Here is a 12,704-nt window from a genome sequence, read left to right as displayed (position 1 = left end):
TTTTATTCAGATTACTACTGCAGGGCTATAACTTCAGACAGCTATCCACGTTCTTAGATGTCCATATATTTCTCATCAAAACAGCAAACTTCAACACAGCAGTTCTTGTAAGACTGTTTATTGCATTTAACAGTTCAGATGGAGTTTAGATGCAGTTTGTATAAAAAAACCCCCTCTCTTTTCATGTAAACTGCGATCAAAAATAACTTTACAAAAATAGGAAGAGACTTACTGAGATCAGAAGTTTTCTAACATGTAAAACTATAAAGTATTTGTGCATGCTTACTATTCGATTTCCTTCTTTGTAACAGAGGAATTGTTAAAAGGAGTTTCTTGGGTTTTTTTTAAATCTCAAGATAGTCTATGAAATGGAATCGTTGTTATCACATTTGGATATACAAGATCAAAACTGGCACAGAGAAACATAACATTTTTTTCCCAAAAAGTTGACGCAGCTTTTATTGAATCATGTCTGCATGGGTAAGTTTTTTTATAAACTCTGGTGGCTTTGGAGCACCAGACAGAATCCTTTTTTCTTTTGAGATCTTGAAAAAAATTTCCCACAAGTACAGACAGGTAAGGAGGAAAAGAAGTAGCAGCTTGTTTCCTAGATACAGCCCAACGCCATGCGCAGCTGCCCAGCTTCTTACAACAAAAATGAACTTGACATCACAGGGAGGCATATCCTCCTCAAGTTACAAGTACGTCTGAGAATCCTCCGAGGAAAGCAAGCATGAGGGTAAAGCGCAAGTCTACTTTTCATGCATAGCTACTGTGCGCTGTCCCACATCCGCGGCGCTTCGTCAGACATCCGAGTTGGAGCTGAGGTTTGTTAACCTAGGGTCTGCATTGATCTCGTATCTGTAGTGGTAGCCCTCCATGTGATCCCTACAGGCATCTCTGATGTTGTGCATCCACTTTTTGATCCCTTTTCGGTTCAAGTACAAAACCAGGAGGAAAATGGCCCCGATGAGAGCCAAGACTATTCCCAGGAAGACGTACGAAGTCTGCAGCTGGGAAGGCAGGTCTGTGGGCACAAAGCAATTCAGGTCCGAGCCATTGATCTTCAGCAGGGCTTTGCCCAGCATCTTGTCGGGGTAGGCGCAGGTCAGGGCTTCTTTGCCCTCCACCTGGTCGCTCTCCTTAAGCCAGGCCACCAGGTCCTCGATGGCGCAGTCGCAGACCCAGGTGTTGCGGCCCAGGCTGACGCGCCGGAGGGCAGGCAGGGCGCGGAACTGGGCCAGGGTGCTGTTCCTCAGCACGCTCAGGGAGTTGTCGCTGAGGTTGAGGCTCTGCAGCTGGCCCAGCCCCTGGAAGGAGACGTTGTGCAGGCCCACCAGGGAGTTGTTGCTGAGGTCCAGCTGCCGCAGGGCGGGCAGGGCCGTGAACATGCCGGTGGGCAGCACCACCAGCCCGTTGTCAGCAAGCTCCAGGCGGCTGAGGTTGCGCAGGGCCCCGGACTGCAGCATGGCGGCCAGGCTGGGGAGGACGCTGTGGTTGCGCAGGGCCCCGCGGAGGGTCAGCTCCTCCAGCGGGCTGCCGCCCTCCCCGAAGGCCTGCGGGCTGAGGGAGACCAGGGAGTTGCCGCTGAGGTCCAGCTGCCGCAGGGCGGGCAGGGCAGAGAGGGCACCGGCCTCCACCTCCTGCAGGTGGTTGCCGCTGAGGTTGAGGGCGCTGAGGTCGGGCAGGCGCTGGGCGGGGAAGGCGCCGGCCGGCAGGCGGGCCAGGCGGTTGCCGGTGATGAAGAGGGTGCGCACGTAGGACGGCAGGTCGGGCGGCACCGCCGTCAGGTTCTTGTTCACGCACTTCACCGTCTTGGCGGGCTCCGAGCACTCGCAGAGGCCCCGGCAGCTGTCGGGCTGCTGCGCCGAGCCGCAGACCAGCAGGACGCGCAGCAGCAGCCCCAGGCAGAGCGCGCCGCGCCCCGGCATCGCGCCCGGCCCGGCCCCGCACACAACTTTTCCCTCCGGGCGCCTTCGGCTCTGGGCGGCGGCTCCTGCCGGGGCGCTGCTCCCTCCAGGCAGCCCCTTTTCCGGGGGCAGGCGCTTCCCGTCTGGGGCTGGCTCAGCTCCGCTCCGCTTCCCGCTGCGAGACCTGCGGCAGGGGAGAAAAGGGAGAAGGCAGCGGCCGGGCGGCGCGGATCCCCTCGCCCGCGCCCACCCGTCTTCCCCCGGCTCGGCGCCTCTCCCCCGGCCACGACACGTGGCTCGGCCAGGCAGCCCCGGCGCCGAGACAGCCCGCGGGAACTCGCCGAGGAACAAGTTTTTCCCCGTTTCCAGCTCACGCCACCACCTTCCCCACCCGGCCAGCGGCTCCGCTGGCGGAACACGGACAGGAGGGAAGGGTCTAACCCGCCGCCTCCCACCACGTCCTGCAGCTCCCCGCTTGCCGCCCCCGGGGCTCTCCGCTCCGCTCCCCGCCACGACCGGTGCAAACTCCCGCCCACAGAAGCCACCGCGGAGCGGAGCGGAGCCGAGCCCCGTCCCAGCCCCCGCCGCTTACCTCCCGCCCCGCGCCCGGACCAAACTCCGCCGGAGCGCACGGCCGCCGCCAACTGCCCCCAGCCCCGCCGCAAACTCCGCGCCCACCCTCGCCGCGCCTGGCCCTGCCTCCGCTGACAGGAGAAACCAACCACCGCCCCGGCCGGGGGGAGCCGCCGCCCGCGCCTGCCCCGAGGGGCGGCCCCGCCGCCTTGCTCGCCCCGCCCGGCTCCCGCCCGCCGCCCCCGCGCCCATGCTCAGCCGCCAGCGTCGGGTGGCCGCGCCCGGGAGACCGTGGGGAGGGTACGCTCGGCCTCCCCTGCTCCGCTCGCCCCTCGCCTCCCCAGTCCGGGTGGTGCTGCCGGAGGCTCACCTTGCCGCCGAGCGGAGCCGCTCCATGTGGCGCTCCCCTCGGCGCGGCGGAGGGGGTGGCTGGCTCGGCGCGGAGCCGCTCCGCGATGGGAGAGCCGGCGGCGGCGGGCGCTGCCAGAGCCCCGTGCCCCGCTGCCCGCCTTGGCAGCGCCGTACCTGTGCCTCGCCCCGACGTGGCGGCCGGGGCCGGAGGCGTCGCGCTGGAGCTTGGCTGCCGTTTTCCGCAGTTTCCCCGATGGGCGCGCTCGGGCCGGCGAGAACGGGAAATCCCGAGGAGTTTCCGAGGGCAGCGGGGGCGGGGGGGACACGCCATGGGACCGCCCGGCGCGGCCCCCGCCCTGCGCCCGGGCAGGCGGTGAGGGGCGTCCGCGGGCCCCGGCGGGTCGTGCCGTGGAGGCGGGTGAGACACCGGCTGCTGCCCCGACCCCGTCTGTCCGGAGAAAGCGTTTCGGGGGAGGAGGGAGCAACACCAGCAACAACATACACTGAACAAGCTCCAGAACTAAAGCAAAAAATCTCCAACTCGCCGGGATCTTCAGAGGACCTCAAATAAAGACTAATAATGATTAAAAAAAAAAAAAAAAGCCATAAATGGACAGCCTAAGTCTGACATTTAAACTTTATTATGGTGAGGAAAAAGCCTAAGTATCTGTATGTAAAATATTTACCAGTTTCAGTCGCTATGGCTGTGCCAGAACCACACAGGTGTAGCTGAACAATCCGGGTGGTACAAACGCGTTTTTGTAGATGAACTCGCTTGAGTTCCTCCATGGAGGGCATACTTAAGGAAAAGGTGAATGGTGGGAGAAATCATGGGGGCTGTGTTGGGTCACTGGTCCCTATGACATGATTAACATACTTAAATGCAAAACACATACCAGTATATTCAAATAACCAGTTTCAGCAATGTGAATCTTAGTGCTTTGGGTCTGTAACTCTTTTGGGCTTTCGTTACCCTTCTGATGACAGTTTACACAAGATTTCCTTCTCCCCGTATGTCCGAGTTACGTTCCTCCTGCTTTCCTGATCAACTCAATTCCTTTTTTTGGTAAAGTCAGCAGAAATCTTACATCTGTCAAACGCTAGAGGGGAAATGAGCAGATTAATCCAATACGAAGTCTTGAGAAAATCAGCTGCAGAATCTGGGGAATAATGAGCTGAAACACTGATTTCTGTAGGATTGTTCTCCCCTCTCTGGCCTGACAGTGGTATTACGGTGCAGAAAAGTTTGGGATTGGGGTGGCGGGAAGGGGCTGCTCAGCTGATAGACCAGTATGCTCTTTAGATGAAGATTATGGAGAAAAGGAAAGATGGAGTGACTGAAGTAAAAGTGATACAAGTAAGATCTTGGACTCACAAGTGGTCCCAGAAGTTTGGGAAGTTATTGCTTTGATGTTGAGTTAGAAAAACAGTGACACTACACTGCAGCAGTTTTTAGTTTGTTAAAAAGTATTTGCATTCCAGATCCACATGCCTGGTTTAGTGTAATCCTTGGAAAAGTAGATAGGTAAAGATATCCCACATTTTGTAAGAGAGAGACATGTTCCCTTAATCTATTAAAATTCTTTGAAAAGGTCAAGGGAAAAAAAAAAAAAAGACCCTTTTAGACAATATTGAAATTCAGTGATCAGCAAGAGGTAGTTTCCAGAAGGAGACAGCTTTTAAAAATAGGTAACTGAAAAATATTAGCAAGTCTGGATAGATCATAGAAAAAATACTTATTGTGCATACCCATAACCCTTTTTTAATAAAAGTTATTTTAAATGAAATAATACAATTAAAGAGCAATTACACTGATCTGCTCATTGTGCTGACCAAAGATGTCCTAGTAGCTCCTGGCTCTCGGTAACTGTCCAGGTGGGTCTGTGCCTCCAGCCCTGCACAGCAGACTAGCTCTTTGGGCAGGAACATGGTTTTGTTCCATGTTTGTGGAGTGCTCCCTGCTATTGCTTCCCGTCATTCCAGTAGTAAATTCCACCTGCTAAGCCTGCTTAAGCTTGTAAGAGGGAGAAAAACACTTGATTATCTGCTGTCTTCCTCTTTAAAGAAAGCAACTTTTCTCAGAGGCATACTCCAAAAAGGAAACAGTACTTTCTGGTGAATACACTTATACTGAGTGGATTTCCTGGATGTGTTTGTAGTCTGTACTAGGAAAAGGAAGAAAAAACAAACAAAGAAACCTGATGTATTTTCAGGTCAGTTTTGGCTATTACAATTGATTGATTTGTGAATTTGCATTGCACAGCCCACAGAATCTCACCTCATAGTTTTTTTGCATAAAGTTTACGCGAAACTTCTGACTGAGTTAAAATATAGTATTTGAAAATATATTGTCCTGGCTAAAGGACTCAAACTGGAAGAGAATTTACCACACGGAAATTGTTCCTGTGGCTGATATTCCAATGGGCTGACTGAGGAGCTCACATATAGCGGGGGGTGAGGCAATGGATCAGTCTCTCGGTGGTTCTGCTGCTCCAGGCTGAGGCTGCGTGATGTGCTGGTCATTTGCAATCGTGAAGGAAACTTTTGACTGTCCTCCTCCAGAAAATTAAAGCTTGCCTCATGTGACAATGATGAGAACTGCTTGCTTTTGAAAATCAGTACCCCAGTATTTCAGCTCCTCCAAAGTGAAAATGTGAGACCTATCTAAAAAAATGCGGAGTCTCATAGGGACGACCTGTGATAACTATACTGCTTGACATTTTTGGCGTCGCTATACCCCTTTTAAGGCTCTCACTTTAGCAAGGAATAAAGTAGCACTTGTAGGTGCTAATGGCACTGCAGTGTCCTGAGGAAAACCTGGAAGATTATTTTAGACACTGAAATTTAAGGCTGTTAATTAAGATGAATCCAATCTTCACAAAGCCCCTTGGCCAGATACTAAACAATGCTGGATGCCTTTTATGGGTTCTGAGTGGCCTGACTCCAGCGGATGTCCATGGAGTTGGAATAGTGTGGAGTAGGACACTGTGCAATAGCTATCATCTTTTTTTTAAAATATATTTTTTTTTATACTGACAGGGAAATTTATGTTTCTTCTGTGAAATGTTTCTGCATTGTCTCAACATTGCATGAAGAAATTCAGCACTTCATAGGAAGTGGCCTCGGAAGGTATTTATGATGTACTAAGTATTATACACCAAGTGAGCAGTAGCTCAGAGATCAGAATTCTTCTTCTTTCACCAAAAATATCTTCCCACAAAAGTGGAAGAACAAGCTGCAAGTTCCATCTGCTTCCTCACATGGAGAGATCTAGCAGGTCCTCCAAACGACACCTTCTGTTTCCCTCAGGACTTGGCTTCATTTGAAGAAACACCATCAAAATTATTAAAATGGTGCCATAAAAATACTTAGGCAACTAAATGCTGCTTTGAATTCTTGTTTGAATGTTTTATTCTTCATTCACATACTCACACCCACAAACATTCATGTTCCGACTTGTAGGTGCACTTAAATTTATCTATATATTTATTAATTGTTATATAAATTTAACCAATATGGAAGACAATCTTCAAGTTGTGGGTTTTTTTGTTTGTTTGTTTGTTTGTTTGTTTTTTAAACTCAGCACTTCATTTTAGACACAGAAACACCCTGTCCAATGATCTGCTGGTCTGTTCTGGTTTTCAGTGTCTATATGATGAATGCAGGATAAATCCTATGATTATCTGTGGAAATCATGCCGCCATTAATCACTATAGAAGATAAGACCATGTTTGCATTTTCTTATATGCTATCCATTTTTATATTGAAATATCAAAAGTGAGTCTTATACAAAGGATGTTGATTTTTTAATACGATGGGAAATATTAAACTTTACCAGTACTAACAGAAAATTATTTCCATTAAAAGTAACCTTTTTTGGGAGTCTTTGAAAATATGTTAACTGGGTATGCATAATAATGCACTGTTGTAAATTCTGGGGACTCCTACATGCCTTAGGTGGAGATTGAAGGGATGGTAGGAGACAAAGTGCCCCCAGCTGAACATAAGCAACACTGAAAACTGATGAAACTGTGAAGACAGACTCTTTACCTGCTCACTTTGTTTCCAAAAAGTCCATCTCCACCCCCGGTAGCAGTTTATTGTTAAAACCTGTTACTCCAAAAGGAAGGAAATTATAGTGATTTTTCTCCAGCGAAGCTGTCTAACAGGGTCAAAAATACACTGGGAAAAACAACTTGGGCAGAGGGACCTGCTGTATCCAGGTGCTGCCGTTGTGTGCGTGTCCCTCTGTCTGCGCTCCAGCTCTGCATGCTCTGACATGTAGAGCATCTGCAACAGGAGCCAAGTTGAATAACTGCTTACAAATTCATCAGAATGTAACTGAGAATTTGACATGCTTAAACAGGTCAGGCTACACTTTAAATCCTGCTTTTATTCTTTCCTTGCTCGGCAACGATGCATGTCTTTTACTTTCAAGCTACCTTTGACAGATTGCTATATGGATTTTAAAATGGTATTTTTTTCATTAGTTTAATTTTAACAATTCAAGGTTTAGTTCTATGAACCAGACTAAGTTCCCTGTAAATTCTACTCAGAGTAAATCACTACAGCCAGTAAAACTCTTCCTTCTGCAAAATAAGCTGCCTGATTTTAGTCCTTTTTGAAGGACCTGCCTTCTGATTACTCTGTATTCCTCTGATTCTCACTGCAGGGTCGCTCACGTGAAGAGGCTTCAGCTGGCAAACCTGTATATTATGTCCACCTGGGATGTCCTTCGAAGGAGCAGCAATCTAGAAATCTGCTGGCAATGCTGGGAGGTTGGCAGAGCGGATTATCTGACGGATTAGTGTTGCTCTCTGCCATAGTGCCTTGCTGCACTGGGGGCCTCTCAGCAGACACTGAACTCAAAATCCTGTTTTCTGGGCCAACTTGCAATTTTGTCTTAGTTATAGTATTTGGGTAAAGCAGCTGGTTGGACTGAGGTGCTGGATTCCAGCTGACATCTGCTACGGGTATCTAGGGAACTTCTAAAAAATGGCATATTTTAGGGCAGTCGCCTAGCTATGGTGAAGGAAGGGAGAGCTGAAACACATTGTTTTCCCTTCTGGCTTTGAAAAGCAGAATCCCAGACCTGCAGGGAATCTGGGCCAATGTGTTCCTCACACTTCAGACGACAGTCCCACTCGTTCCGCCCAGAGCAGGCTGTGCCATGCCGCGGGTGTTCCCCGGTTCGCCCCGCTTCCCCGCGGGTAAGAGCGGCTGGCGTCAGCACACGGGCCTGCGGGAGCCATGGCTGCCAAGGCCTGCAACTTGGGAGTGTTTCCATGTAAAGCCTTTTTCATGAAAACACATTCATCTGTTGAAACTGAAAGCCTTCGTAGGAAAGAGTTGAATTTTATGAATTCCCCGTTTAAAAAAAAAAAAAAAAGCATATAAAGGGCTCAGCAGATTTGAGAGTATACAGGGTTTGATTCTGCACTGGCTTACACGTTGTGCTGTTGTTTACAATCTGACAAAGCAGATGTAAAATGCAGCCTTGCTGCCTGGTTAGGATTTGCCTCCACTTTTTTACAAGTATGATTGAATACACAAGATCAAAAAGCCTGCTTGTTTTTCCTCCGTGACCACTGATCCTTTGTTACCTGCCTTTAACCACCATGACACATGTAGGTTCATACAGCCCTCCTCTACTGAACTCTCACTCTTTTGCTTTGCCTTCCCAGCCTTCTCCTGCTTTATCTCAAGTCTTGGCATTGTTCTGGGTTACCACATCCCAGGTGTTTTGAAAGGAATGTGTATTTAGGAATGGGAAGCAGGTGGGAGGAACAAGGAGGACAGTGATTTTTTTGTGGGGGTCACACATTCTGTCAGCAAAGAAGGAAGATGATACTTTTCCTCCCTGTTAGCATGGTGACTACATCTGAAATACTACATTCCATTCTGGCATCCTATGACTACAAAAAATGACAAGAAAGAAACAAGAGAGGAAGAAAACAGCGGTAAAAGTGATTTGGTGACTAGATATATACCGAGTTATATAGAAATACGAAATTAACTTTAAAAAGGTATGGCTTGCCCAAGCCAAAAGCCACAGAAGATACCGCTGTCTGAAAGCAGACTGTAAAACTGAGTGAAGAAGGTAGTTGGTTATAGTAATTCAAGGTGGGTAGAGATGGTGGGCCAAAAAATGTAGAAAAGAGAAATGCATGCTTGGTATAAGAAGTAAGCTTGCCCGCACTACAGAACTGTCTCCTTATTATACTGTATTAGTGGTAGTTTACCGTACCCACTGAAAGAAAGTACTTCAGAATTCATAGTAGGTTCCCTGTGCTGTAATCAGTTGAATAAACTCGTGAAGACATGACTCTAATACATACTTATATTTCTGCCATGCTTGAAAAGAGTCTCAATGACCACAGTGGCAGGTGGGTGTATGTAAATCCATGTATGAAAGGCAAATCTTTGACTTTTCCTGACTGCTTCTTGAAGCTTTGAGAATCTCTTTCCCTGAGTTCATGGCTGTCAACAATTATGGAGTTTGTGCAATTTCTCACTCTTGCTTCAATACAAGAACCTCTCAGGTACAATCTTTGTATGCCTTGGAATTCCACTATCTATCTATAAGCCTACTGGGATGGGAGATGGAAAAGCAAAAGCAGTTAATGGAGTGATTGAGTGTTTTGAAAGGAATGCCTGTCTTTAACTTTTCCTTTCTCTGTTGCTGTGACGTGGCCAAGAATCACAAGGTCCTCTGCAATTGTGTGTAGAAGAGGAGTCTATTCTGGCACACTCTAATAAAATTAATATCAGGATCAAAATACCTCAGCTTTCTCTGTCCATGTTTAAAAATACGCTAGTTTTAAGGATTTAGTGTAATAGTGTAGCATGATGTGTGTCATCACCAGCTAGCCATTGCAAGCTAAAGCTGTGGGGCTTACTGAACTGTTTTAGTATCCTTTATGGCTATTACATGCATTTTACGTTATAAAGTCTGTTATAATTATCAGTTTGATGTCATAAATGGTTTGAGGTCTGCTCCATTAAGTTTGTTATTCCTGAATATAAACTGGAAAGAACTTCAGTACCAGAAAAAGTGCCAAAGTCTTGTTATGGCACTGAAGCAAAGTCTGCTTTCTCTCTCATGGCAGCCAACACAGGTTGCTGAAGAAAGACATTAAATTCCATACAAACATGAACTCTCCAATATATTTTCCCAACGTCCGGTGATTTGTGGCTGAGAGACTTCACAAACAAGACCTAGAAAAACTTCAATACCATAAACATGAGCACTGTTGACTGGATTTTTCACTTGAAAGATTTTCCCATCAAAACATTCTCCCTTTGTTGAAATATTCTTCTATCGTAACCTGAAATGTCAAAACAAAATTATGCATCCTTCATATTTTGAGGTTTGTTTTTTTGGGTTTTTTTGGGTTTTTTTTAAGTAAAACAGTTAAAATTTTACAGCATATCTTTTCATTTTATAGCTCTCAAAGATTTTAATCCTAGGAGGCTAAAAGAATGGAAAAGATGGAAGTGAAGCAGCAGACATCATTAAATCAGTTACACTCTGTGGCCAGATAGAGGGAGAGACATGCAAATGAAGGAGGCAAAATTTAAAAATATTTAAATTGTAATTTTTGAACATAATGAGAAACAGAAAACATTTGATTTTTTAAATCTATTTTTGATCTGTCTTTCCCTACAATATAACTAACTGGTGATAAAGAAAAGTATTTGACTATTTTTCTGGGATAAATTTTTTTAGTTTATTGTAGTTATGAAATTCTCTGGTCATCTAAATATATTTATTAGCAAATATTTTTTAAGGAATTAAAAACTTCCTACTCTTAAAATTCAACAGATATCCTAAAGCTAAACACATTAATTTTAGATTTTTATATATTTGTAATGCACTTCAGCAGCACATTGTATAGTTGGTGTTGTTGAATAAACTCTTAGAAATACACTTGCACAATATAGGTCCTGCAAAGTCTCGCAGATGAAGTTGTTGGCTTGTTTCTTTGTTTTATTAGGGCCCCTTTGCACCATATTCACAGTGCAAAAATGCCTTCAAGGGTGTAAAATCACTTTCTGAAGCTCCTTCCTTTCTTTGGGTGCAGATGACCTCTACAGAAATGCAGTATGGACATGGAGCACATGTTTAAGGGTGAACCATATATACCCACAATTTATTTCATGGTGATTGAGGAGAGCAGAACCTGAGACAGCTCTGACTCACATTTGGGACAGAACAGTCACAGCCTATGGCACAGACCAAGGCTCTCAGTCCCCATGTCTTTTTCCCTACTATTCATACCCCAAAAAGGTAAAAGGAAGAACAAGATAAAAGAAATAACTGAATAAACAGCTTCTGGTTGCTGACAACCTGAAGGCAATATGAGCACACAGATATAGCGGTTCCACTAAGTGGAAGAAATCTAATTCTACAAGTTACACGCTTTTTCAAAAGACAGCATTAAAATATTGTTACGCGATGTTGAAACAACAACCAAAAAAACCCAAACAAAAACAAACAAACAAAACCCCAACAACAACAACAACAAAAATAAAATAAAAAAACCACCCCCCAAAAATAAACAAAACCCAGATGCATCACTTGAAACACAGCTGAGTGGGGAATAGGTGGCAGCGTCACAGCTGCCAGGCCAACCAAGCCTCCAAAGGAGGTGATGCAATACAACATGACAAAGGTATTTTTGCTGAGGCTTTCCTGCTTGAAGAGATTTATGACATGAAACCAGATCCAGACTGGCAAAAGCTGTTTCTTTTGTAACTAGGATAAAATATTCTGATGTTGAGGATACTGATAACAAGTAAATAAACATGACATTTTAAAATCAATGCGGTGTCAGGGAAAATGGTCAGAAAGCAGTTATTAAGATGGTTAAAGTATCTTTAGGTAATATTGGAGAAAAAAAATCCTGCCGAAGTTTTCAGTGCTGGATATGTTTTATTGCTTCTAATATGAATTCACTGATGATTATTATTACCATAATTGGGAACTGATCACACTGAACATGGAGGTCTTGGGTGCATTTAAGCTGGGCTAAATCATACTAGGCTGTGTATGCTTTCTTGGATGGAAAAATACAGTTTCAGTATTTAATAGTAACTTTAATGTGAAAAAGCTGATTTTTACTATTTGCAAAAATACAGGGGCATAGCTTGTTAGACATTCCTATTCCAATGAATAGGAACTGCATAATACCTTGGCATTTTTGAGGCTTCGAGGAAAACTTTTTTTTTTTTAATTTGCCGTTCTACAGTGACAGAAATGTAGCTTGCTCACTTTTTTGCACTTTCAGTATTTCATTCTTTGCAGTCAACTTGTTCTTTCCAGCATGCTTAGGCAAACGGCAAACTCATGTACCTTTACAGAACTGCTGCAAGCCAAGAAACAAAACCAGACGAGATAGGGGAACAAAAAAATAAAAGGCAGAATGCATTCGTTTGTTCTTTGCTGTGTTTTCAACTGAAACTCAAAAAGTATTACAAAGATAATAATATATAAAGTAGAGGTCACTTTTATATATGCCATGACAGCTGAATCTCCAGTCAGTTGGCATTTTGTCCAGCATCTAGTATCAGTTTGAAAAATGCCTTCACATTGCCCATCTCACTTTGCCAAATCACAGTTCAGAGTCACAAGAGAACAAAGGCAAATGCAATAGCTGGAAAAATACAAGAGAAAAAAGACAGGCCTTGGACGAGATTTCATTTAAGGCTGCTAGGAGCTCTAGCACTGGCTACAGCTGTTTCAAAAGTCTGTATTCTTCTGCTTCAGGAAATAAATTAGTGTACCTCAAACCCAGTGGAGCCACCCAATGGAAAACTAATTATGTAATACCCACACTGCCAGACACTGTTCTTTGTAGCCGTGGCTCA

The 12,704-nt window shown here is 45.6% G+C and overlaps 1 protein-coding gene across 1 annotated transcript; it reads right to left on the bottom strand.

Moving 5' to 3' along the window:
* Positions 1 to 215: 215 nt before the first annotated feature.
* TPBG (trophoblast glycoprotein) lies at positions 216 to 1,999 on the bottom strand. Its single transcript, XM_065632295.1, has one exon. The coding sequence runs from the start codon at positions 1,929 to 1,931 to the stop codon at positions 804 to 806; it is 1,128 nt and encodes a 375-aa protein (XP_065488367.1). The 5' UTR covers positions 1,932 to 1,999; the 3' UTR covers positions 216 to 803.
* Between the last annotated feature and the right edge of the window lie 10,705 nt (positions 2,000 to 12,704).

Source organism: Caloenas nicobarica, chromosome 3, assembly GCF_036013445.1.
Source record: "Caloenas nicobarica isolate bCalNic1 chromosome 3, bCalNic1.hap1, whole genome shotgun sequence".
Taxonomy (NCBI): domain Eukaryota; kingdom Metazoa; phylum Chordata; class Aves; order Columbiformes; family Columbidae; genus Caloenas; species Caloenas nicobarica.
Note: the sequence above shows the minus strand (reverse complement) of the source record. Positions and strands in the feature narration are given on the sequence as shown.